Consider the following 27,989-nt stretch of genomic DNA (forward strand, 5'->3'; position numbering starts at 1 on the left):
CTCCATGCTCCGAAGCTCCACCACCCGCAGTCTCCGCCCGTGAAGGGGCTTCCTAGTGTGTGGACACTTTTCCTCTTCACAGCTCCCTCCCGCTGGTGCAGGACCCGTCCCTATCCTTTTGTCTCTGTTTATTTTTTTCTTTTGCCCTACCCAGGTACGTGGGGGGGGGGGGTTTCTTGCCTTTTGGGAGGTCTGAGGTCTTCTTCCAGCATTCAGTAGGTGTTCTGTAGGAGTTGTTCCACGTGTAGATGTATTTCTGGTGTATCTGTGGGGAGGAAGGTAATCTCTGTGTCTTACTCTTCCGCCATCTTCCCGGAAGTCCATGAATTCCCTCAGCCTCTTTATACATCAGGATTTAGGCTTTTTATTCCTCTCAAAAAACCTTTTTTCTCAGAATAAGAGATGTTCTTAATTTAGAAACACTCAGAAGAATGTGAAAATCATACTCCCGACTAAAAATTTCTTGTATGTTCTTTCTTTTAGTCTTTTCTGTTTTCCACAGACAAAAACCAACCAAAAAGTGACATGGGGCACAACGAAAACACACACCACAGTATATATCTTTCTTTGAAATATAAGTATACACATTTTAATTTATTTTTAAGAATATTTATATTTTAAAATCAGGACATTTATACGTATGCCTAAACAGCATGGCTGACACAGACCAAATCCACACTGGTAAGCTTCCAAGAACCATTTACTGTGCTGACAGTAGTACTGGTGCAGGCAGATGGAGAATAAATAATAGTGCTTTGGGGAGCACAGTAGTGATTGATACATAGGGTAGGTAAAGAAGGAGCCTCATCGTGGACGCTACAGCATGCGGCTCCCAGTACTGATATGTGCAAAGTTCCAGATCTCCACGACAGAAACGGCCCAACCCATCCAAACAGCCTCCCAACTTGGCTGGCAAGTGCAGAGGGTGGAGGAACTCAGGCACAGGGGGCACAGGGATGGGGAACTGGACCCAGAGAAAAACTGAAGAAGCAGAGTTCAGACAAGTACGTGTGTTCACACACATACCCCCACAGCAGTGGCCTATATAACAAAACTGTACACAATTTAACAAAGGTGCTCCCAGCCTCCCTGTCACCTCTTTGGCAGTGAGTCAGGCCATCCCAACTTCTGACACACAGACATCTTCATCAGGAGGAAGGCTGTCCTGTGTGGTGGGGACAGGCCTTTAGGTGAGAGCAAAGCTACTGAAGCTATAGCATTAACTGAATATCCCTAAACAAAAAAAGGTGTTAATTGCTAATTATAAGTGTACAAGCCCAAAACTGCTTCATGTCCCATACCCCAAGCTTGGGCATAGCCAATCATTTAACTACACAGTGGTGAAGTAAAACAAGCCCTTGATCGTGCTTTAGCAAGTACAATTACAGGGTAGGGAAAGAAATTAGGTTCCATATGCTAAAGTTTACGCTTACTGCTATGAACTATGTTTTAATGTATTTCTTGAGTCAAAATAAAACCAAGTGTCTAAGGACATACTAAGCTTATGATGGACTCTCATCTGTAACTCATTCACTTCTTTAAGTTAGGCCCATGGTAATGGAACCTGTCCAGGCTTTCAAGCGCATCTAAACTGAAGAAACATTAAAGCCACCCCTGTATAATTAGGCACAGGGCATAGGAAACCTCAGCTGGATGACTGATCAGGGCTTCTCAGGACTGGATGTTGGTTGAATTGAGGATTCGAGAAGTAGCATCAGATTTGGAAGCCTTTGAAAGTTCTCGCTGTTGAAAAATAAATAACATCAGTGGTATTACTGTCCCCTCTCATGCATGCCCTGCCCTTGTAAGCACAGGTGAGTGTCAGCATACAGCCCAGCACAGGCTGTGTTAGGAACAAAAGGGGAGGGACTCTGAACACCTTAGTCACAGATTAAGCATGTGCACATATGCCCCTTGATTCCTTTCCTCAGCCAGTCCATTCTATTAAAACCTCACAGAAGAGAAATCCCTTATACTTCACAAAGTACTCTCTGAGTTGTCAAGCTAGGTAGGCAACAAGCTTTGGTCTTTTGAGCCCTTTAGGAAACAATGGGCCAGAACATATATCTACCATTCCCTGGGGCTGAGGGCCTTGTAACCTGCTGGTGATTTGATCTCATGCTGGAGCACATGGTATAGAAGCAGAAGACAGAGCACGAATGACCACTGAGAAAGGACAGATGTTAGTAGAGGTTAGTCTACTGGCTCCAGTGCTGCCTGGTGGAGTCTACCAGCCATAGCAACCAAAACCAGAAGAATCTCCCTCGGCCCAGCCAGAGAGAAACAGATATTTGTAAGCAGCAAGTGGATGAAGTGGGCTTGACTGAGCAAACAAAAGAGAAAGCTGGACTCTGTCCAGCAATCAGCTAGCCAGAGTGACAAATACCCACCTTCTATAGGTAGAACCACCCCTGTCAAGTAACTTGACAAAAGTAAAAGAATATAAAGCTAGCTTCAGTGCTCAAAATGAACGATAGCCTTGGGCAGCCGTCACATTCTCCATCACTGCAGCAAGAGAGTCAATGCCCTAGGCTTTAACTCAGTATCCCCCCACAAAGGTGAGGGGCAGGCTCACCTCTCAACAGCTAGATACTGAGGGAAGACAGAACACATTGTTAAGGAAAGCGCACTGCAGTTAAGTGTTGGTAAATGTGGAGTACGTTACTAGGAGCTGAAGAGCATTGTGGGAAAAAATTACTTTCTTCCAGTGCCTCATATATGCTTTAGCAGCTCAATGCGGTAGAAAATAGGCAAAGGCGAAGAAATGAGCATTGGCTAGCTCAGAGTAGACAGAAAGGTGGCAATTCAGCTCTGAGGGGTTAGTAAGACATATACTCCAGGAAGTAATCAGCACGCAGGCCAAGAACCTCATAGGCAGCACACAGCTGGGGCTCCCCTCCCCACGTGGTGGGGCCTCTATTCCTTGCAGCACATTGGAGGCCTTTAATGTCACAACTGGGGAGGGTGAAAGTTTTCTGTTGTGAAATAACATAATAAAAAAACTTTGCCTGACTTTAGATGGGGCTGAGAATCCAATTCAAGTCTGAACAAGTTAATCGGCAGGTTAGTCAGTCTGTTGGGAACTTAAGCCAGATATTTATTATTTCTGAAGTCCATATTAGGAATTCCTGCTTCCTTTGTTAAAAAAAGGTTTTATGATAGTACAGCTGAGATTATTGGTTAGTGTAGCCCTGTGCCCAGATGGGAATGAAGCCAGCAGATGACAGATCAGTCTGGAAAAGGGACATGGGACATGCAGGGGTTGCCATACAGACCTGAAGCCCAACAGTGGAGCTGTCAGAGAGGGATGGATCCTTTTAAGAACAAAGAATTGAGACAATTACCAAGAACTCCACCAAGAGAGCACCAGGGCAGTGATGAGAAGGTTCACCTCCTGCAGCCAGGGAGTGGTATTTCTTAAGCAGAAGGATCCAGGTTAAATGTCTGCTTGCTGCTGCCATCTTTCTTCCTATACACCACCCTTAAACCACCCCCACCTCATGCCATGGTCAAGTCAGGAAAGGGATTCTCAGCCTCCAAAGAACTGTCCTAACTAATAGCCTGGGTGCCCTTGGGAAGATACCCACTCTGCCCCAACTGTGTGCTCCCCAGGGACTGGTAGATATTAGAAAAGGTGAATTACCGCAAACTCAGAATAGGTGCTGGCAACAGAATTAATGCTGAAGTTGCGCCGTGGGGGGGCCGAGGCAGGGTACCCACCGCTGAGGATGCTGCCATTGAGCTCCAGGTTCTCCTTGTTGGCTCCATGCTTGAGGCCACGCGGTGTTTTTTTCCCCGAACAGGTGGAAGTGGTGACTGGCTGTAGAGAAAAGAAAGATCGACCAATGTATCATCCTTATAATGACCACACACACAAATTATCAAAGGCTTATACCACCTTTATATTATTCGTGTGTCTGTAATCCTATACTTCTGGCTTTTTTTTTTTTTTTTTTTTTTGCGGTACGCGGGCCTCTCACTGTTGTGGCCTCTCCCGTTGCGGAGCACAGGCTCCGGATGCGCAGGCTCAGCAGCCATGGCTCACGGGCCCAGCCGCTCCGCGGCATGTGGGATCTTCCTGGACCGGGGCACGAACCCGTGTCTCCTGCATCGGCAGGCGGACTCTCAACCACTGCGCCACCAGGGAAGCCCTGGCTTATTTTATTTTTAAAATTTTTATCTTTTGGCCACGCCGTGCGGCATGCGGGATCTTATTCCCCAGCCAGGGATCAAACCCACGCCCCCTGCATTGGAAGCATGGAGTCCCAACCACTGGACCACCAGGGAAGTCCCTACTTTTGGTTTAAAAACATACAAATTCTTAATGATCTGCAGAACCCTTATCTTGAGCATAGTCTGTAAAATACCGGAAAGACTGAACACATTTTAGCACGCACTCCTCACTCCCTCCTTGGGTGAGAGTACCTATCTGCATCTAGTTGTCCAGTGTCACTGGGCTGGAACCCACATGCAAGGACCTCGCTCAGTAGCAACTGAAGACCAGGCTTTGAACTGAGCCTATGGAGACTCTTCAGTTTCCCAGTCACATCCCAGTGCTTCCCGTGATACTGGACTGAGCTCAAAATGACCATTCTCTTCTCTCATTTAGTTTTTGACAGATTAGCTAGCTTACATCTGTCAACTTTCAGCATCTCAATGATAACCGAATCCAGGGATCTTAGAAAATGGAACAAGTTAGGTGGGGCCCTGTATGGCTGAACCATACTGACTCCTTTTTGTCAGCTCCATCTTAGGCCTACAGTCCTATCCCCTCCCCTTCCTGCATGACTGAGCTTCAGCTTACAAGGAATGAGGCCAAGCCAGATAAGTTCCCTATCAACTTTGACCCTTGCCTTCATCTGATAAGAAAACTGGAAGAATGCCTTTAGCTGATGTAGATGATTGTGGTCTTGAGACCCTGGCAGGAGGAAAACCACCCAGTTCCTGTCACTACAGATGTGCTTCTCCCTAGTAGTCAGATTCTATTTTTAGCTTTGGCCCCCTTAAATCCCCCCGGTATCTCTTTCGCGCTTGAGTGCAGCTGCAAATGCCTCTGGGTCACTGTCTGCCCGATCCTGCCTGTATGCAAGTTACCCACAATAAACTTCATAATTGCACTTTATGAAGCTGCCTGCTTTGTTTTTAGGCCTCAAAGTTCCTTCTCAGTCCAGAGGACAGTATTCAATCTCTCCACCTCCCAGCACTCCCCGGAGTACATAGGTTGGGGCAGTGTCGGGGATGAGCTTGTACACAGAGCATACTAACCTTGCTGCCAGAAGGTGGAAGGCGAGACACAGGGGAGCGGCAGACTGTCCCCGAAAAGACAGGCCGAATGCTGCTGTTGGCCGTAGCATTGGACACAGTGGTAGTGTTCAGCTAAGGAGAAAAAAACACAGATTATTATTTTTTTTTTTGCGGTACACGGGCCTCTCACTGTTGTGGCCTCTCCCGTTGCGGAGCACAGGCTCCGGACGCGCAGGCTCAGCGGCCATGGCTCACGGGCCCAGCCGCTCCGCAGCATGTGGGATCTTCCCGGACCAGGGCTTGAACCCGTGTCCCCTGCATCGGCAGGTGGACTCGCAACCACTGCGCCACCAGGGAAGCCTGAACACAGATTATTGATGTGAGATGACGTGCTTAGCAGCCCATCCCTACACTACAGAGAGTGAGGATGGGAAGCAGTCTAAGACAGTTTTCATGGTGAAGAGCTTTGAGGACACCTGTGAAAAGCGTTCAGTGTTCCATAAAATGGGACAACCATTTTGTTTCCAAAAGTTAAACAGACAACTATCGTAAGATCCAGCCATATCATTCTTGGGTATTTACCCAAGAGAAATGAAAGCATATATCCATATAAGGACTTACATATAAATATTTATAGCAGCTTTCTGTATAGCAGCCAGATAACTAGAATTAAGCCAAATATCCATCAACACAGGCAACTAGATAAGCAAACTGTGGTATATGCGTCCGATGGAATACTGTTTAACAATAAAAAGGGGTAACCTACTGATACATGCAACAACAGATGAAAAAAGTCAGACACAGAAGTATACATACTGTATGATTCTATTTATATAAAATGTTAGAAAATGCAAACTAATCAACAGTAACAGAGCAAAGCTGCAGTTGCCAGGAGCTAGTGGGAAGTGGGTGCGGGGAGGGAAATGGGTGGTAAGGGAAGCAAAGAGAAAACAAAGGGGCAAAAGGAAACTTTGGGTGTGATGGGTATGTTCATCGTCTTGATTGTGGTGAGGGTTTCACAGTACATACATATATCACAGCTTATTAACAGGTACACTTTAAATATTATGTGTCTACTTTATTCAGTAAAGCTGTAAGCTTTTTCTTTAACTGGAAAAACTCTAGGTGGATTAAAAACCTTAAATGGGATAACAAGACTATTCAAATACAAGACACAAACTAGGAAATACAACACAGGAAAATATCTGTGTGCCTCAGGTCCTGGGTAGGTTATTTGTAAGTACAAGCCATTAAGAAAACAGGTTGAAAACATTTTTACTATATTGATATTAATAACTTTTTGTTCATCAACAAAACACCATAAAGAGTAAAAAGACAAGCTACAGGGACTTCCCTGGTGGCGCAGTGGTTAAGACTCTGAGCTACCAATGCAGGGGGCCTGGGTTCGATCCCTGGTTAGGGAACTAGATCCCACATGCATGCCGCAACTAAGAGTTCACATGCCACAACTAAGGAGCCCACCTGCCATAACTAAGACCCGGCACAACCAAAAAAAAAAAGACAAGCTACAGAAGACATACACAAATGCTGGGAAAAGCTATTGTAACACAACTGACAAGGAAATAGCATCCAGAACATACAAAGAATTCCTATAAAATGTGCAAGAAAGAAACAAATGTTCCAACAGAAAAACTGTCAAAAACTTCTCAGAATAGGAAATCCAGAAGGCTAATGAACATGGCAAAAGGTTCAACTTCATTAGTAATTAGGAAAATGCAAACTAAAATTATGAGACATTACTTCACACCCATCAGATGGGCAAAAATTGTAAAGTCTGAAAATATCACATGTTGGCAAAGATTGGAGCCAGCGTAGCACTTAGGCACTACCACTGGAAGTGTAAATTGTTATAACTGCTTTGGTATCACAGACTGAATGATCAGTGCAGCCAGCACTTGAGAAATGTTTGAATGCAGCACTCTTGAGATCATGGGCCATATCACTTAATCTTTGTGTTCTCAGCATCTAATAGAGAGATTCTCAAACTTTTAATGAAAACAAACCTTTCGGACTTCCCTGGTGGCACAGTGGTTAAGGATCTGCCTGCCAATGCAGGGGACATGGGTTCAATCCCTGGTCCGCGAAGATCCCACATGCCACAGACCAACTAAGCCCGTGTGCCACAACTACTGAGCCCATGTGCCGCAGCTACTGAAGCCTGCATGCCTAGAGCCCATGCTCTGCAACAAGAGAAGCCACCACAATGAGAAGCCCGCGCACCGCAATGAAGAGTAGCCCCTGCTCACCGCAACTAGAGAAAGCCCATGTGCAGGAACAAAGACCCAACAGAGCCAAAAAAAACCCAAACCTTTTTTTTCCCCAACCCTTTCTAGAATTTTATAATACATATTTTTAAAATTTCGTCACATTATTTTCCTAATAAAAAATTAACTACCTAATATCAAACAATAGGGAACTAGTTTAGTAAATGACATTATGTCAAAAGAATAGAATATATAGCTAAGAATGAGCATGTTATTTGAAGAAAGTTTGATGCTATGAAAAAAAAAATCACAAACAATACCAACTAGGGAAAAAGCAGAAATCAAAATTATATGTGATCTCTATTTTGTGAAAATACACTATTTTAAAAAGCTTTTTACAGAAGCAGGAAAAACACCAAATAGTCTCATTGGTTCTCCTGGAGTTACATTACAGGTGATTTTTAAAACATTTTATGTGTTATAAAATATGAGTTGCAAGGGAAAAGGAAAATAATGCTCCACTTCATTTATTAAAGAAACGGTTTTAAAAAAACAAAGGAAGAAAGAAGGAAGGAAGAACTCCCTGATCTCCTGCTCTAGAGATTAAGGAGTATTAGGTATCCCCCTTGCCAAGCATGAAAGTCTTCTTTCACATAGTGCCATGGTCACTTGTTGGAATTACAGAATGAACCTCTGAAGGTTCTCATCATTACAGAATGTTGGCAGCTGCTGGCTCCCGAGTTTAATCTGGGACTCATCAAAGCTGGCCACTCCTTGACTGTCACTGTCAAGTCCCTACTCAGGATTGAACTGCAGACTTGCATTCACACTGTCAAATGGACTCAACCTGGAAGGCTAGAAAAATTCTTTCCCATCTCTGCAGGACAGAAGGCAAGAGATGGGCAGAGCCCTAGCCTCAAAAATGCCTCAGACATGGCAGTTCATGCAGCCTCGTGTTTATTACCTTGCGCACTTTGCCCGGCGTGCCAGGTGCCAGTCCTCGCCGCTTGTTGGGTGTTCGCGGAGTACTACCATAGAGCATCTCTGTCTCAGTTTGCTTCTTGTTCTTTAGTTGCTATGTGAAAGTCAGAAGCAAGAGTGACAAATCCCAGAAGGAGAACAGGTCTGGGATGGGGGCAGAGGCAGGGCCAGAAATCTAGCGCAAGTCTCTGCACCCAGAGCTAAAAAGAGCTGCCATGAGCTACTCCTTATTCAACCAACCTAGAGCCCTGGCAGAGACTCTGGGCTGCTCACTCATGCTATCTTCTCCTCCTCCCAAACTGGGTTCACTTACTCGTTCCTGCTTGGCTCTCTCTTTCTCCAGTCGGTGCATCTCCCACTGTTCTGTTACATACTCCATGAACTTCTGCCCATTCACCACAAATGCCTTTGAATGCTCCTGTTCCCACATTTCAATCCTTGCTTTCAACTCCTCTTCCAACTGAGACCAGAAACAAGGACATGTTAATTACTTCAAATTTTTGGTGTGAAGCCCCAAAGAAATGATTCTCCCGAAGAATGCCTCCTCCCTCCCCAAAGTATCATTAGCCTGACTTTAGGTAGCTGGACCCACGTGGGAACAGGTTGGAGCGGCCAGAAATCAGTCTTGGGATGGTTCATTCATAATACACATGAAGGTGGGAAAAGGCGAGAACCCAGAGCCTGACCACTACAGTTTTGGCGCCTGAAGTTGGAGGCAGCACTGGGGTAGACCAGCAACGTTAAATACGCAGTGTACACTAGAGCGGCACTATCTGGGCTCCAATCTGGAATCTACCTCTTACTGGCTGTGAACAGGTAGGCAAGTTACTTAAGTTGTCAGTGCCTCAGTTTCCTCATCTGTAAAAATGGAATTAATAATACCAACCTCTTAAGGATGTTGTGACAATTAATAAATGGAAAGTACTTTGAAACAGTATATGGCACTTAATTCAATAAGTGTTAACTATTATTATTATTATTAAAATAGAGAATAGTAATGAAGTCCAAAGCACTTTCTCAAAAGGTTACAGGCTGAATTATGTCCCCTGACAAATTCATATGCTGAAGTCTTAATCCCCAGTACCTCAGAATGTGGCTTTATTGGGACACAGAGGTAATTAAGTTAAAATGAGGTCATTAGGGTGGGTCCTAATGCAACATGACTGGTAGCCGAATAAGAAAATGTGGACACGGGCACACACAGAAGGAAGGCCACGTGCAGACACAGGGAGAAGACTACTATCTGGAGCCAGGACAGAGGCCTCGGAAGAAAGCAGCCCTGCTGACACCTGGGTCTCAGACTTTGAGCCTCCAGAATTGTGAGAAAGTGAATTTCTGTTGTTTAAACCACCCAGTCTCTGGTACTTTGTTATGGCAGCCCTAAAAAGCTAATAAAACTTGCTATTCAGTTGCTTGTACTAGGTAGGCCCAGTATATACTTATTATCCTTTACCTAAGGAAAAACAATTCAAAGCAAGAGATATACAAAAAGTGAGGTATTTTGTAGCCAAGCACCAAAAACTCTTTCAGTAACAATATTACCTTAGGGAGTGTTTTTTGGAGCTTGGCTCGCTGCTTTTCTTCTTTTAGAAGATTTCCTCCACGATTTGTAAATCGACTTGGATCTGAAGCCTTTCTCTGTGAAAAATACATTTTAATTAGAGTGAACCCCAGACAGTCAGACCAGTCACTTCTGCTAAGAATCCTCACTCTCATAAACAGATACATATTTTTAGGGAGACTTCAGAGTTTTGCATTCCTATCCACTTTTAGCAGTGAGAAATCGTGGCTTTCTAAGGCAGGGAGTGGGGTGTGAACACTCTGAGGCATATGCAAGATCATACACTGGGGTACAGGAAAACTAGTGTTTCCTTTTTAGTCTAAAAAGTAAGACAGGCTTTAATATTTAATGCATTTAATTTAAGGCTCCCTTCCTGGGTTCAGATGTCACCAACAGGAAATGGGGTATGCGGAAGGACAAGGGGGAGGTCTACACTCAGAGGGTTTGGTGGTGGTACCCCTACTTGCCCACTCACTTCCAGCATATTGAGACAATGCAGCTTAAATGTGCTCAGTTAAGGGGTTTATAGATAATCTGGTTTTTATTAAATTAACCCTCACAAAATGGACAAAAAATGTAAAATGTTAGGGTTCTTATTCTTTTTAACTTTTCTGTTTTTTGTTATTCTACAGTGTATACAGTATATCAGAACAGTAATATAAGTGTATAATTTGTAAATGTAAATTAGGTGAATACACTAAAAAACGGGACAGATAATCAGAAAAGTTTAGAAACAATCTTGACAATTTGGGGGCCAAACTGATAAATTCTATTTCCTTTCCAGACTGCTTGATTATAAGCAATAACTAAAAGGAATGGTAATTAGTTTCTTATTTTTTCTTAAATACTAGCATGTAAACAAGGGTCGCTTATTTGGCTCTTTACTGTCTTTATGTGTGTGTGTGTGTGTGTGTGTGCGTGTGTGTGTGTGCACACTTTTTTTTTTACACTGAAGTATAGTTGATTTCCAGTATAAGTCTCAGGTGTACAACACAGTGATTCACAATTTTTGAAGTTTATACTCCATTTATAGTTATTATAAAATATTAGCTATATTCCATGCTGTACAATATATCCTCGTAGCTTATTTATTTTATACATAATAGTATGTACTTCTTAAACTCCTACCCCTTTATTGCCCCTCCCCCCTTCCCCCTCCCCTCTGGTAACCATTAGTCTGTTCTCTGTATCTGTGAGTCTGTTTCTTTTTTGTTATATTCACTAGTTTGTTTTATTTTCTAGATTCCACCTATAAGTGGTATCATACAGTATTTGCCTTTCTCTGAGTTATTTCACTAAGCATAATACCCTATAGATCCATCCATGTTGTTGCAAAAGGCAAAATTTAATTCTTGTTTATGGCTGAGCTCTTTATTGACTTTTATTACTCCTTCTTGCTTTCAACCAGAAGTAAGAGGTAACTGAGGACTAGAACACTTGCTCTTAAACAGCTGTGAGCTCTCATAGTTTTTTCCACTTCTGAGTCCTAGTTTCTTGCCTGGAAACTTGAAGGAGTTAAACTCCGGATTCTCTAAAGGCCTGTTCAAGCTCTAATAGGACCAGTATGAACCTGAGAATGAGTCTCCTTGAATTTCGTGCCCAAGGTGCCTCACTTGCCTCGTCCTAGTCCCAGTTCTGAGCTCTAAAATGCTCTAAGGGAATCGACTCATGCTAAGTCTATCAAAACAAAAGGAATTCAGAGTACACAAATGTGCCCCAAATACCCAGGCAATTTTCTAATAACAAAAGTTGGAAGAGTACAGAATGTTAGTTGCCTGCCTCAACATCCATTTTTCTCTCCTTCCTAGGTAATAGAACCTGAATTTATCTGCGATAGTGATTCTCCCAGCCTTGCCAGTAGTTGGTGTGGCATTTAAGCAGAAGTGCTGGGAAAAGAGCCTGGGAAAACCTCTTAGAGGGGGTGGAGGGGCAATGCCTTCTGTGTTCCCTCCTCCACCACACTGCCGGAAACGCTATGGTGGGAGCTCTAGAACCACCCTGGACCGGAAGATAAGATCCACCCCTTAGTGGTAAAGGAGCTATGACCTGGAGAAGCCTGGGACCCCCTGACTGTGGAATAGCCATACCTGCCTTGCACTGCCTATCTTTAGACTTCCTTTATGCAAGAAACTTCAACCTTATTGAAGGCATTAATTTTGGGGTTTTCTCTTACATGTTTCTGCATATAAGCTTGACAAATACAGATGGGTTAGCAGTAGTTTACAGACTTAATGATAAAGATGGTATTAGAAACCTGGTCAAGAGCAAAGGAGACAGGCTTCTGACTCTATACAGGGGACGCTTTCTTAACACTTCACTGCACTCTAAGGAAAACAGACAAAAACTAAGGCAGTACCTCAAACTCTAAGAAAAGGTTCCAGCTTTCTTCCCACTTCTGGACACCTTCAAAGAGTTCTTTGTGAACCTCATAGTAGTTTCTTAACTGCACAATCTCGGCATCATGGAGCTGGAGCAGATTTTCTGTATAGTCCTCTGCAAGATATAGGCCCAGTAGTTTTAAAAAATCCCTCCAGTGTTTAGTATCCCAATTTACTAATCCCTCATCCCCCTAAAATGGAAACAGAATTTTCTTCCTTGCAGTAAAAATGACACACAAGTAAGTGTATGTTGTGGATAATAAAAGCCAGGTTTGTCCCAATCAGCCTGGTGGGACTAGAGACTAAGGGACTAGGGTGTGGACTAAAAGGACTAAGATTCTCAAAACTCTGTCATCTCTTGCCTTGTCTTAGGTTTCTTTCATATTCTTCCTTTCCACCCTGCCCAACAGAGGGCTGAGTCACAGAAAATGTCCAAAAATGTTGAATTTAGTAAAGACGGCTTCATCTTTATATTCAGTTCAGGTCAGACCAGAATTCCATTGGGCCCTGGGGTCATACCTCGTGGGCTCAAATGTGGGCTCTGCCATTTACCTATTGTGTGTCTCTGGGTTAAGTTGTTCAACATTTATGTGCCTCAGTGTCCTCATCTCTTGACATGAGAATTAAGTCAGATAATCCTGTTAAAAGTCTGACATTGCGCCTGGCACAGAGTAAGCTCCTGCTAAACTTGAGCTCCACAACTACATGCTACAGAGATATTCTGCTTCAGAAACCAAGAGATCCCTTATTTCCCAATAGCATTTGCAAATGCTTATTTGAACGGGAATGGCAATTTATGCTGAATGGCCTGGAAAGGTAGCAATGTCTGTTCAGTAGAGGAAATACTTCCCAGTGAATGTCTGCACTTGTAAAAGACAAGTGAGCAGGCCACATGAAGAGCGACATTTCTGTACGAACCAGAATAGTAAGGGGCAAAAGCTTGTCTCTGCTCCTGGCTATAAAAACACTGGTCCCAGTACTGAGCCAGCTCCACTCGTATTGCCTCAATCACTTTCTTCATGTTTTGCATTTTCAGTTCTTCCAACCGATCCACTTCTAATTGCAGCTGAAACAAAGAGACCTGTTAAAAGTGCTTGTCATACTTGTATATTCACGTAGGTTTGCAAAATATTTTCCCCCTTTTTAATAAAATTACGATACAAAACCACAGAGGTAAGTCAACACTCTTTATAACGATGATATCATAGGAGCCAGAAATCTAAGAAACATACGTGAAAGATAAAAAGATGAGCAGGCTACTGCCACTCCTTTCTGACGCTTGTCTTAAAAACAGGCTCACTCAAGGCAGAAGCTGGTAAAGACATCAGACTTGACACCAAAATGCTGACCCAGCGCCCTTTGGGTTTCTTACCGCTTTCCGGACCTTGGCCTTTGACCCAGTCATAACTGTGGCCACAGCTTCTCTCTCTTCTGCAGGTATTTGCAACCTATCCCAGAGTTCTCGTATCTGAGCACGCAGCCCCTCACACACTGCTTCGTTTTGTGATTTTCGCATTTCCAGCTGTAGCAAGGAAAGCCAGTGGTTATAGCAAAGACAGCAGCACAGAGAAAACTGGCCCTCTGGCCTCCTACAGAGACACATCTGTACCCACATGGAGAAGAAGCACTTTTACAAGGCTGTGAAGAGGTGTGTTTTCATGACTTCTGAAAACAAACTGTAAGGCTGTCATTATGGTAGGATCTCAGACCCCAAGAATTAGGATTCAAATTTTTAATTAAAAAAAATTTTGGGGGGCTTCCCTGGTGGCGCAGTGGTTGAGAGTCCGCCTGCCGATGCAAGGGACACGAGTTCGTGCCCCGGTCCAGGAAGATCCCACATGCCACAGAGTGGCTAGGCCCATGAGCCATGGCCGCTGAGCCTGCGTGTCTGGAGCCTGTGCTCCGCAACGGGAGAGGCCACAACAGTGAGAGGCCCACGTACAGCAAAAAAAAAAAAAAAAAAAAAAAAATTTTTTTCAATTAAACACTAAGCTAATTCAAATGACTATTATTATTTCATCCAAAATGTCAATTTCAGGGGATTTCCCTCATGGTCCAGCGGGTAAGACTCCCTGCTCCCAATGTAGGGGGCCAGGGTTCGATCCCTGGTCGGGAAACTAGATCCCGCATGCATGCCGCAACTAAGAGTCTGCATGCTGCAACTAAGGAATCCACAGGCCGCAACTAAAAAAGATCCTGTGTGCCACAACAAAGACCCAGCGCAGCCTAAATGAATGAATGAATAAATAAACATTAAAAAAAAAAAAACTCAATTTCACATTCTCAGAGCTATATATAAATTAAGGTTTTTTGTTTAAAAAAAATCAAGGTTGTGTTTCAAATAATACTATTATCTTTTTTTATTTGGCTGCATTGGGTCTTCATTGCTGCATGCAGGCTTTCTCTAGTTGCGGCTAGAGGGAGCTACTCTTCGTTGCAGTGTGAGGGCTTCTCATTGTGGTGGCTTCTCTTGTTGCGGAGCACTGTCTCTAGGCGCAGAGGCTCAGTAGTTGTGGCTGGCAGGCTCTAGAGCGCAGGCTCAGTACTTGTGGCGCATGGGCTCAGTTGCTCCGCGGTACGTAGGATCTTCCCGGACCAGGGATTGAACCCGTGTCCCCAGCACTGGCAGGTGGATTCCTAACCACTGGGCCACCAGGGAAGCCCTATCTCATTATCTTAAAGGAAAAAGCTGCAGTTTTCTCAGATTGCTGGATACTATGGAGATCCCAGGCCATAATTTGAGTAGACATTACCTGCTGTAGCAACTTCTGTAGTGTTGCAATATTTTCCAAAGATAAACAAAAGGCATCTTCATCTTCACAGACCACATCTCTTTCAAAGCTTGTGTCTGGTGTGTGTTCTAATTCTTCCATACACAGTATGATCTGTCTCTTTATGTTGACGAACTCCTCATGCCTAGATGCCTATAAAAAAAAAAAAAGATTACAAGATACCTAGAGGAAAGTCAAATGACTTTTAGGAACTATGAATGTAAGCACACCTTTGTTTCCCTCAGAGTTGCCACGTGTTGTCTAAACTGGCTCAGCTCTTCTAAGCTGGGAACTGAGGTGCTGTCAATGTCATAGTGGGGCATGCAAAGAATTTCACACAGTTCTTGATCTTGTTCTTGAAGTAGTTTCAGTTCTTGTTTTCTCTCCTTTTTCTGTTTTCTCATCAGTTCTACCTGAGTGCGCAAATCCTTTTCTAGCTGCAAGATGGTCGTCTCTCCTTCTTCCTGTATGAGACAATGTACTATTGTGTTAAGGTTCCAAGCGGATTTCTTCAAAGGAAGAGAAGACAACGAAAGAGGACTAGGATGACAGACTTTTAGTTAAACTTACAAATAAATCAACTTACAGCTAACAGAATATGGCACAAAGAGGGTCCCCTAACAAAGGTCCCCAGTAAGGAAAGGTACCAGGGCACTTTTACAAGAGGTAAAAATTGGTTGAAAAGCTTATTTTGAATTAGCTATAGGGTAGTATATTTAGCTCCTAACTAAATGTTTATCCCAATAATCCTAAACATCACTCAACCAATAAAAATCAATTTAGTACTCCTTGCTCTACTCCTAACTGATAAGCAGGAGAAAAAACAAGTGGCAGTTATATGTCCTATAAATTTTATTCAACATTGGTGAACTAAGTACTGTCATATAATTTAAGGGAGATGTACCACTGTATATCTAACTTCTCACCCAATTTCATATTGAAAATTTAAAAAAAAAGACTAAAGAAACTATTTGTCCAAAATCAATGATATTTATGCCATTTGTGTTGATTTCAGGAAGCTCTACTGATGTCAGTCTGCCTGACTGTTCTTGGCTACCAGAAATGAATTAGCCTTAACCCTTTAGAGACAGTCTCCTCCTCCTAGGCTGACTCCACTGAGATACCCAGGCAGTTCTTTCTGTAACAGGGAGAGGGACCTGAGATACCCAGGCAGTTCTTTCTGTAACAGGGAGAGGGACCTGAGATACCCAGGCAGTTCTTTCTGTAACAGGGAGAGGGACCTGAGACCTTATTGGTACCACATTAGCCACTGTGTGCTGTCCTTGCACCCACATCTATTCTAATTACCTTCCCAATCTCCACGTTTGTCTTCATTTTTATGATCCCAACACTGTTTTTACCTGTTCTAACCAGGGATATGTTTTGGGGTCCCTCTGTCATTCATGTCATGCTTGCTGGTGTCCTCATTTAAGTCTGATTTGTGCTGGACCACAGGACAGCAACCTCTCAGCAAGGTACACAGATAAACATGGCATGCCCTGAATTTGACTATGCTCTCTTGATATTCCAGCTGTGGAGACATCTCTTCTCAAGTGGCCATTCTGGCTAGTTCAGTGATGTGTAGCTTTCGGGTATGAAAAAATCCACAGAGGCAGGTTTTTTGGGTAACTTTTCCTTATATCACTAGTCACTTTTGTATCCTAAGTAGTTCTCTTCATTTTCTTTCAAAGAAAGAATGGAATGATATCATCTATGCCTAGCTCAGAGTTTAAAAAAATTTTTGTGTCCTACAAATTGATAGTTAGAGGCTTGTTTTTGATTAAAACATTTCAACACTTAGCTGCTTCACCTCTCAACAGGGCAACTCTTCACGTAAGTGAAAACTGCTTTGCTGGAACCAAGTAACTAGGCAGCACATTTTTCCCATTTCTCATGTCCAGTATCAGCCCTACAAGGAAACTTTCCACCTGTAGCCCCAAATCAAAGTTCTTCCCTAAATCTCAGACCCAGGCAGGATCCCCTGACACCCTGCCATGTACCTGAAATGGCTCGACATGTAGCTCACTGCACAGAGTGTTCAGCTCTTTTTGGCAGATGGCTATGCTTTTGATGAGCCTTTCCTTCAGGCTTTCCTCTTCAGCAATCATCATATCCAGGAGGTCCTACGAGAGATGAAACAGTCCCATAAAAGTTTCGGGTGTTTTCCCCACTGGCCTCAAACAACAAATAACACCAAAATCCTCATAATTTCAAATTTTAAAGGAAGGACTTAAACAAAACCAGGACTTCCCTGGCGGTCCAGTGGTTAAGATTCTGTGCTCCCAATGCAGGGGGCACAGGTTCAATCCCTGGTTGGGGAACTAGGATCCTATATGCTGCACGGCGCAGCCAAAACAAGCAAACAAACAAACAAAAAACCAGGAGGAGCCTGTGACATCCTAGTGTCACTTCTATATGCTATCTTAGATGAGACACCAACATCCTTACCCCTGTCCCACTACAAAGAGATCAGTATTACTCAACTCACCTTGATATGCTTCTTTACAACCTCAGTTCTTTGTAACCGCTGGTCCTCTGGAATCCCAATCAATTCCCATATTTCCCGAAGGTGATTCAGGGCTTTCTGGAGACATACTATGGACTCCTCTGCCAGCACCTCACTAAAAAGCAAAAGAGAACCAGCTACATGAGCCACTGCCTCCAGACTAAAAGCAGTATTTACAGAAACTAAACAAACTAGTTTCGCAGTGGGCTCAAGGCTAAAACAAACTGAAAACAAGCATTCAGCTTAACTCATCTTGAACACTCCCCTATCCTTCTGCCTCCAAACACCACAACACTGGCAAAGCAAAATCCAGTATCGTATTATCAATTCAGTGTGGAAATTCAATCTTCTGAATAATACTCAGAATCTGGACTTTGATCAATGATTCTACCTATGGCAGGACAATACAGAATTTTAAATGCTTTTATTAAAGAAAAAACAAACAAAAATGTCAGGTCCTATAAAACAGCTGGCAATTTATTGCGATTTTGTTACTCATTTTTTTCCCTTCCTGTTTTTCTAAGCTATAATTGACATATATAGCACTGTATAAGTTTAAGGTGTACAGCATAATGATTTGATTTACATACATCATGAAGTAATTATCACAATAAGTTTAGTAAACATCCATCATCTCATATAGGTACAAAATTAAAGAAATAGAAAAAAAATTTTTTTGCCTGTGATGAGAACTCATAGGGTTTACTCTCTTAACAACTTTCATAAATAACATACAGTGGTGCTGGGACTTCCCTGGTGGTCCAGTGGATAAGGCTCGGCGCTCCCAGTGCAGGGGGCCCAGGTCAGGGAACTAGATCCCAAGTGCATGCCGCAGCTAGGAGTCCACATGCTGCAACTAAAGATCCTGCATGCCTCAAGAAGACCCGGCACAGCCATCCATAAATAAATTAAATAAATATTTTTAAAAATACAGTGGTGCTAATTATATTTATCATGTTCTATATTACATCCCTAGTACTTATTTATCTTAAAACTGATTCCTTATAACCTTTTGACTGCCCTCATCCAATTCCCCACCCCCAGCCTCTACCTAAGACTCTAATCTCTTTTTCTATGAGTTTGTTTTTGAAATATAACTGACCTATAACACTACGTTAGTTCCTGTTACAGAACACAGTGATTTGATATTTCTATACATTTCAAACTGATCACAATAAGTCTAGCTATGATATGTCACCATACAAAGATATTACATAGTTATTGACTATATTCCCCACACTGTACATTTCATACCTGTGATGCATTTATTTTGCAACTGGAAGTTTGTATTTCTTAATCTGCCTCACCTATTTCTTTCCTCCCCCTACCCCCCGACCCCTCTTGGCAAATTCCTGTTTGTTCTCTGTATCTATAACTGTGTTTACATTTTATTATGTTTGTTCATTTGTTTATCTTTTTAAATTCCACATATAAGTGAAATTACATGGTATTTGTCTATCTCTGTCTGACTTATTTCACTTAGCATAATGTCCTCTAAGTCCATCCATGTTGTCACAAATGGCAAGAATTCATTCTTTTTTTATGGCTGAGTAATAGTCCAGTGTGTGTGTGCATGCACACACACATACATACATACACACACAAACATACACACATATTCTTTATCCATTCATCTACTGATGGGCACTTAGGTTGCTTCCATATCTTGGATGCTGCAATGAACATAGAGGTGCACATATCTTTTCGAATTAAGTGTTCTGTTTTCTTTGGATAAATACTCAGGAGTGGAATTGATAGATCATATGGTAGTTCTATTTCTAATTTTTTTTTTTTTTTTTTTTGCGGTATGCGGGCCTCTCACTGTTGTGGTCTCTCCCATTGCGGAGCATAGTCTCTGGACGCGCAGGCTCAGCGGCCATGGCTCATGGGCCCAGCTGCTCCGCGGCATGTGGGATCTTCCCAGACCGGGGCACGAACCCGTGTCCCCTGCATCGGCAGGCAGACTCTCAACCACTGCGCCACCAGGGAAGCCCCCATTTCTAATTTTTTGAGGAATCTCCATACTGTTTTCCATAGTGGCTACTCCAATTTATATCCCCACCAACAGTGCACAAGCATTCCCTTTTCTCCACATCCTCACCAATACGCGTTATCTGTTGTCTTTAATAATAGTCATTCTGACAGTTGTGAGGTGATTATCTCATCGTCGTTTTGATTTGCATTTCCATTTTGATTAGTGATGTTAAGCATCTTTTCATGTGCCTGTTGACTATCTGTAAGTTTTCCTTGGAAAAATGTCTATTCAGATCCTCTGCTCATTTTTTAATCAGGTTGCCTGTTCTTCTCAATGTTGAGTTGTGTAAGTTCTCTGTATATTTTGGAATATTAACCCCTTCTCAGATATTTTCAAATATCTTCTCCCATTCAGTAGGTGGCCTTGTTGTTGTTCTTAAATTACAACTATTAATTTACAGAATGACTAAAAGTTAAAAAATAATCAGGTGTTGGTGAGTATACAGAAAAGCCAGAACTTTCGTATACTACTGCTTGGAGTGTGAATTGGTACAACCACTTTGAAAACTGTTGGCAGTATCTGCTAAAGCTGAACCCAGCAGTTCCATGTCTACATATGTAGAAATGCACACATATGTACCAAAGGTGTGTACCAGAATGATCAAAGCAGCACTACTCATAATATCATAAAGGTAGAAACAACCTAGATGTCCATCAACAGAATAGAGAAACAGTACATTCCTACAATGGAATAATACAGCAATGAATAAAAAAACATGGGTGAATCTCAGAAACATCATGTTGAACTGTGCTAAATGAAAGAGGTCAAATGCAAAAAGACTACATACTATATGATTCTACCTTATGAAATTTTAGAAAAGGCAAAACTATAGTGAAAGAAAGCAAATGAACTGCCTGGAATCGGGGCAGGGGATCAACTGCAAAGGGGCATACGGCAACTATTTTTAGGGTGACAGAATGGTTCTAGATCTTAATGGTGATGGTGATTACATAACTATACACAGTGACCAAAATTCAAACTGTACATGTAAAATGAGTCAATTTTACTGTATGTAAATTATACCTCAAATCTTAAAGAAAAAAAAAAAAAAGGGAGGTAAAAGAAACAACTAAGATGGAAAAACAGAACAAAAAGTTGGGGAAGAAGAGGAAAAACAGCCAGATAAGCAAGCATCTATCACTACGTGATTCCAATTATACAAAGTTCAAAAACAGGCAGAACTAAGCTTTGCTTTGAGAAGTCAGGATAGTGGTTGTCATTGTCCTGGGAAGTGGTGACTTTTGGAGAGCACAAGGAGGGGTGGTTACACAGCGTGTGCTGACTTTATGAAAATCCATCAAGTTTGCACTTGATCTGTGTGCATTTCTGAATATATGTTACAATTACAAAAAGTTTATTTAAAAATTATTCACTGTTTATCTGAAGCACAAATTTAACTGTGTACCTTGTGTTTCATCTTTCAAAAAAAACTTTAGTTTTCTTCTTTTTTTTGGCCTCACCGCACAACTTGTGAGATCTTAGCTCCCCGACCAGGGATGGAACCTGCGCCCTCAGCAATGAAAGTGCAGTCTTAACCACTGCCCGCCAGGGAATTCTCAAAAAACCTTTACTTTAAAAAGTTTGCTTAGTCTGCTTCACAAAGCATTTAAATAACAGAGATTTTCTCTCCTTTCTTGGTACACCTGGATAACAAAGAGACCACTCTGGCACCAGAGACTAAACTCTGGATGTGCTTTTCTATCAGTCAGCCAGGAGGCCTCCAACAAGTCACTGAAGCTCTCTGTGTGCAAATGATGAGGATAGAGGCTCTCACTGGCCCCCTCTCTGTCGCAGCATATTCAGGGGTTCTGAATCACCAGCCTAGATCTCCACGAACATCAGTTTCTCCATAGGCTTTTTTTTTCTTTTCTGCTCACTTCTTCCTTCCTTCCTTCCTTCTTTCCTTCCTTCCTTCTCTCTCTCCCTCTCCCTCTCTTCCTCTCTCTCTCTATGTTATTTTTGGCTGCATTGGGTCTTCATTGCTGCGCTGGCTTTCTCTAGTTGCGGCGAGCGGGGGCTACTCTTCGTTGTGATGTGCAGGCTTCTCATTGCAGTGGCTTCTCTTGTTGTGGAGCACAGGCTCTAGGGCACACGGATTTCAGTAGTTGTGGCACGTGGACTCAGTAGTTGTGGTGCATGGGCTTAGTTGCTCCACAGCACATGGGATCCTCCTGGACTAGGGCTCGAACCCATGTCCGCTGCATCAGCAGGCGGATTCCCAACCTTGCACCACCAGGGAAGTCCTTCTTAGGTTTTAATATATTCACATCCAAGACATTTCTCTAGCCAAGAAATCCCAATTCAAAGGTTGCCTGTCCTACCTAGTTCAAGAAAAGCTTCTTGCACAAATACCAGCTGCCTATACCAGATGGCCAATTATCAATACCCACATAAGAGTGTTTAAAAGAATTTACAGGGACTTCCCTGGTGGTCCAGTGGGTAAGACTTGGCACTCCCAGTGCAGGGGGCCCGGGTTTGATCCCTGGTCAGGGAACTAGATCCCACGTGCATGCCGCAAATAAGACCCCGGTGCAGCCAAAAATAATTATTAAAAAAAAAAAAAAGAATTTACTGTACTCCATTTTAGAAATGTTAACAGGTATCAAGGTATTTAATATAATCTCAGTTAACTCAAGTTTAACTAAAGTGCTTCCTCAGACAAATAATCCCTTTGCACTTCACTTTTAAGACAAAAGAACCCACAATTTTAGCATACTAATTTTAGCATTTTATGTAAAATAACCAATACAAGAGGGACTTCCCTGGTGGCGCAGTGGTTAAGACTCTGTGCTCCCAATGCAGGAGGCCCAGGTTGAATCCCTGGTCAGGGAACTAGATCCCACATGCATGCCACAACTAAGAGTTCGCATGCCACAACTAAGGAGCCCACCTACTGCAACTAAGGAGCCAGTGAGCCACAACTAAGAAGCCAGCGAGCCGTGACTAAGGAGCCTGTGTGCCACAACTAAGACCCAGTGCAACCAAATAAACATTTTTTTAAAAATTAAAAAATAAAATAAAATAAAATAACCTACAAGAGGGACTTCCCTGGCAGTCCAGTGGTTAAGACTCTGTGCTCCCAATGCAGGGGGCCCAGGTTGAATCCCTGGTCAGGGAACTAGATCCCACATGCATGCCACAACTAAGAGTTCTCATGCTACAACTAAGGAGCCCACCTGCTGCAACTAAGGAGCCAGCAAGCCGCAACTAAGGAGCCCATATGCCACAACTAAGACAGTGTAAACAACCCAAATGGCCATCAACTAATGAACAGGTAAATATGATATACCTATACAATGGAATAATATTTGACAATAAACCTTGAAAACATGCCAAGTGAAAGAAGCCAGTCACAAAAGAGAACATATCATGATTCCATTTATGTGAAATATCCAGAACAGACAAATCTATAGAGAAAGAAGTGGATTAGCAATTGCCTAGGGCTGGGATTCAGGGGAGGGAGGTGGGTGGGAAAAGGGGATTGAACGCTTTTAAATGGATGATAAAAATGTTAACTGACTGCAGTGATAGTTGTACAACTCTGAATATACTAAAAATATTAAATTGTGACATGTTAAATAGATGAATTGTATAGTATGAGGATTATATCTCAATAAAGCTGTTATTTTAAAAAATCTGGCACATAATAGGAAGTTGTGAAATTTGTGACTTGAAAAACAGATATGATTGCTAATTCATTTAGTCAAATTACTTCTACAAAATAAAATGACATGAAATTGGGATAAAATTCATAGATCTCAAATTCAATTAAAACCAAAACAAACACCTATACAGCAGATGGACTGCTAAACTCCAGCAGATGGGCCTAAACACAATTTGTTGTAATGAAAAAGTTAACCCTCCCTTGGAGCTGATTACTTTAACAAGTGTTTGGAATTACCAAATATTCCAGAAGCAGTTCTCATGACAGTATAATTTTCTTTTTGAATTTTATTTATTTTTTATACAGCAGTTATTAGTTATCTATCTTATTAGTTATCTGTTTGATACATATTAGTGTATACATGTCAATCCCAATCTCCCAATTCATCCCACCACCCCACCCCACCACCCCCGCTTTCCCCCCTTGGTGTCCATATGTTTGTTCTCTACATCTGTGTCTCTATTTCTGCCCTGCAAACCGGTTCATCTGTACCATTTTTCTAGGTTCCATATATATGCATTAATATATGATATCTGTTTTTCTCTTTCTGACTTACTTCACTCTGTATGACAGTCTCTAGATACATCCACGTCTCTACAAATGACCCAATTTCGTTCATTCTTATGGCTGAGTAATATTCCATTGTATATATGTACCACATCTTCTTTATCCATTCGGCTGTCGATGGGCATTTAGGTTGCTTCCATGACCTGGCTATTTTAAATAGTACTGCAATGAACATTGGGGGTGCATGTTTCTTTCTGAATTATGGTTTTCTCTGGGTGTATGCCCAGTAGTGGGATTGCTGGGTCATATGGTAGCTCTATTTTTAGTTTTTTAAGGAATCTTCATACTGTTCTCCATAGTGGCTGTATCAATTTACATTCCCACCAACAGTGCAAGAGGGTTCCCTTTTCTCCACACCCTCTCCAGCATTTGCTGTTTGTAGATTTTCTGATGATGCCCATTCTAACTGGTGTGAGGTGATACCTCATTGTAGTTTTGATTTGCATTTCTGTAATAATTAGTGATGTTGAGCAGCTTTTTTTTTTTTGCAGTACACGGGTCTCTCACTGTTGTGGCCTCTCCCATTGCGGAGCACAGGCTCTGGACGCGCAGGCTCAGCGGCCATGGCTCATGGGTCCAGCCACTCCATAGCATGTGGGATCTTCCCGGACCGGGGCACGAACCCGTGTCCCCTGCATCGGCGGGCGGACTCTCAACCACTGTGCCACCAGGGAAGCCCTGTTGAGCAGCTTTTCATGTGCCTCTTGGCCATCTGTATGTCTTCTTTGGAGAAATGTCTATTTAGGTCTTCTGCCCATTTTTTGATTGGGTTGTTTGTTTTTTTAATATTGAGCTGCATGAGCTGTTTATATATTTTGGAAGACAGTAAAATTTTCAAAGAATTAAAAAACTCTTCACAACATTCCAATTATACGAGTTTAATTCTTATATCATTCTGACACCTCTTTCTTACATCCCTGCCATACCCTTACTTTCAAAAGACTTCCCTGGTGGTCCAGTGAGTAAGACTCCAAGCTCCCAGTGCAGAGGGGCTGGGTTCGATCCCTGGTCAGGGAACTAGATCCCACACGCATGCTGCAACTAAGAGTTCACGTGTCGCAACTAAAGATCCCGTGTGCCGCAACTAAGATCTGGTGCGGCCTAAATAAATATTAAGGGGAAGGAAAAAAAAAAAGACAGCCAGAATCTCACCCCTCCCCACTTCTGCCTTTACCTCCCTGGTCCAGGTCACCACTATCATCTCTTCATCTGTACCACTGCCCTGGTCTTTTAACTGGTCTCCCTGCTTCTGCCTTGGCCTCCTTAAGCTTACTGTGTGCACAGAAGCCACAAGCCTCCATGCCCTCAAAATCCTCCAGTGATTCCTTATCCTAGAGGAAAAGCTTCTGCCTTTATAAAGGCCTCCAGAGCCCTTTAATCTACTCCAGTCACACTGGACTCCTTGCTCTTTCGGGAACCCACCGGGCACTATCCTACCTCAGGCACTGGCATTTGCTATTCCCTCAACCTAGACTGTCTTCCCCTAGGTGTCCCATGGCTTGCCCCTTGCCGCCTTTAGATCTTTTCTCAAAGATCACCTTCTCAGGGAGGCCTTTCCTGACCAATCTCTTTAACACTGCAACTCCCCTTTCCCACACCTTCAGTACTTATCCCCTTTCTCTGCTTGATTTCTCTCCATAGCACTTATTACCATTTAATGTAAAATTTGCTTACTTATTACCTTTTTATTTTGTTATTAAAATGTAACCTCTAAACGGCAAGGATGTCAGTTGTGTTCACTGCTGAATCCCCAACACTTAGAATGGTGTCTTATATATAATAAACATTCAAGAAGAATTTTTGAACAAATAAAGACGTTTCAGAAAAGCTGTATGATCTTACGACACCTGAGTGCAGTCACTGTGAATAATAATTATCATGGTATACTACTCAATCTACAGATCTAATGTGATCCCTATCAAATTATCCAGGACATTTTTCACAGAAATAGAACAAATAATCCTAAAATTTATGTGGAACCATAAAAGACCCAGAATTGCCAAAGCAATCCTGAGGAAAAAGAACAAAGCAGGAGGCATAACCCTCCCAGACTTCAGACAATACTACAAAGCTACAGTAATCAAAACAGCATGGTACTGGCAAAAAAAAAAGACATTTGGATAAATGGAACAGAATACAGTGCCCAGAGATAAACCCATACACCTATAGACAATTAATCTTTGACAAAGGAGGCAAGAATACACAATGGGGAAAAGACAGTCTCTTCAGCAAGCAGTATTAGGAAAGCTGGACAGCTGCATGTAAATCAATGAAGTTAGAACACACCATCACACCACACACAAAAATAAACTCAAAATGGCTTAAAGACTTAAATATAAGTCATGACACCATAAAACTCCTAGATGAGAACATAAGCAAAACATTCTCCTACATAAATTGTACCACTGTTTTCTTAGGTCAGTCTCCCAAGGCAATAGAAATAAAAACAAAAATAAACAAATGGGACCTAATCAAATCTACAGGCTGTTGCACAGCAAAGGAAACCATAAAAAAATGAAAAGACAACCTACAGAATGGGAGAAAACATTTGCAAACGATGCGACAGGTAAGGGCTTCATCTCCAAAATATACCAACAGCTCATACAATTCAACAACAAAAAAACCAAACAACCCAATCGAAAAATGGGCTGAAGACCTTAATAGACATTTCTCCAAAGAAGACATACAGATGGCCAGCAGGCACGTGAAAAGATGCCTCAACATCACTAATTATTAGAGAAATGCAAATCAAAACTACAGTGAGGTACCACCTCACATTGGTCAGAATGGCCATCATAAAAAGTCTACAAATAACAAATGCTGGAGAGGGTGTGGAGAAAAGGGAAACCTCCTAAACTATTGGTGGGAATGTAAGTTGGTGCAGCCACTATGGAAAACAGTGTGGAGGTTCCTCAAAAAACTAAAAACAGAGTTGCCATATGATCCAGCAATTCCACTCCTGGGGCATACACCCAGACTAACTATAATTTGAAAAATACATGCACCCCTATGTTCACAGCAGCACTACTTACAATAGCCAAGACATGGAAACAACCTAAATGTCCATTGACAGATGAATGGATAAAGAAGATGTGGGGCTTCCCTGGTGGTGCAGTGGTTAAGAATCCGCCTGCCAATGCAGGGGACACGGGTTCGATCCCTGGTCTGGGAAGATCCCACATGCCACGGAGCAACTAAGCCGGTACGCCACAACTACTGAGCCTGCGCTCTAAAGCCCGTGAACCACAACTACTGAAGCCTGTGGGCCTGCAGCCGTGCTCCACAACAAGAAGACACCACCATGAGAAGCCCACACACCGCAACAAAGAGTAGCCCCCGCTCGCCACAACTAGAGAAAGCCCACGCGAAGCAACAAGGACCCAACATAGCCAAAAATAAATGAATAAATAAAATTTTAAAATAATAATAAATAAATAAAATAGTGTTTAAAAAAAAGAATAGGGGCTTCCCTGGTGGTGCAGTGGTTGAGAGTCTGCCTGCCGATGCAGGGGACACGGGTTCGTGTCCCGGTCTGGGAAGATCCCACATGCTGCGGAGCAGCTGGGCCCGTGAGCCATGGCCGCTGAGCCTGCACATCCGGAGCCTGTGCTCCCTGACGGGAGAGGCCACGGCAGTAAGAGGCCCGCGTACCACAAAAAAAAGAAAAAAAAGAATATATATGTGTATAACTGAATCACTTTGCTGTACAGCATACATTAAACACAACATTGTAAATTTCAATAAGACTTTAAAAATAAATAAAAGCATAAAAAATGTTACAAAAATAATCATCATGGTACAATTATGTAGTGCCTTTCTAAACGGTTTCAGGTAATCCCCTAAAAGGTGCAAACTTGAGACTTTTTTCTTAATACATCACTGAAAAACTGAGGGTGCTTACAAGAATACCACCCAAGAATACAGAGGTTGAAAAGGGGGCCAATTTTTCCAGTCTCTTGAACTTAAGTCACTAGACTGGAAGATATCCCAAATGACCCTCTAAATGATTTCCTACCTTCTGGCAGCATTCTACTGATACACTGTCCTATTTTTTCCT

At 42.4% G+C, this 27,989-nt stretch overlaps 2 protein-coding genes across 5 annotated transcripts in view; one reads left to right on the top strand and one right to left on the bottom strand.

The window, feature by feature from the left end:
• RCCD1 (RCC1 domain containing 1) overlaps positions 1-13,355 on the top strand; it is a 35,826-nt gene extending 22,471 nt beyond the window's left edge. The window contains exon 8 of the mRNA XM_029237996.1: positions 11,820-13,355. Coding sequence (XP_029093829.1) covers positions 11,820-11,833 — 14 coding nt within the window. The 3' untranslated portion in view covers positions 11,834-13,355. The remainder of the gene's footprint in view (positions 1-11,819) is intronic.
• The window catches only part of PRC1 (protein regulator of cytokinesis 1), a 29,711-nt gene continuing 1,907 nt past the window's right edge, over positions 186-27,989 (bottom strand). The window contains exons 2-14 of one of the 4 annotated variants that reach the window (XM_029237992.1): positions 17,649-17,781; positions 17,161-17,283; positions 15,391-15,624; positions 15,143-15,313; positions 13,762-13,911; positions 13,308-13,455; positions 12,368-12,504; positions 9,993-10,088; positions 8,764-8,910; positions 8,434-8,544; positions 5,266-5,376; positions 3,721-3,820; positions 186-265 (exon numbers count right to left, since the gene is read on the bottom strand). In XM_029237992.1, the coding sequence (XP_029093825.1) occupies positions 213-265; positions 3,721-3,820; positions 5,266-5,376; positions 8,434-8,544; positions 8,764-8,910; positions 9,993-10,088; positions 12,368-12,504; positions 13,308-13,455; positions 13,762-13,911; positions 15,143-15,313; positions 15,391-15,624; positions 17,161-17,283; positions 17,649-17,781 (1,714 nt within the window). In that variant the 3' untranslated portion in view covers positions 186-212. Of the gene's footprint in view, positions 266-291; positions 1,744-3,643; positions 3,821-5,265; positions 5,377-8,433; positions 8,545-8,763; positions 8,911-9,992; positions 10,089-12,367; positions 12,505-13,307; positions 13,456-13,761; positions 13,912-15,142; positions 15,314-15,390; positions 15,625-17,160; positions 17,284-17,648; positions 17,782-27,989 lie in introns of those variants that run through there. The other 3 variants (XM_029237994.1, XM_029237991.1, XM_029237993.1) reach the window with 3 other exon arrangements.

This window comes from Monodon monoceros, unplaced genomic scaffold, assembly GCF_005190385.1.
Source record: "Monodon monoceros isolate NGI ecotype Baffin Bay Population unplaced genomic scaffold, NGI_Narwhal_1 Super_Scaffold_21, whole genome shotgun sequence".
Taxonomy (NCBI): Eukaryota; Metazoa; Chordata; class Mammalia; order Artiodactyla; family Monodontidae; genus Monodon; species Monodon monoceros.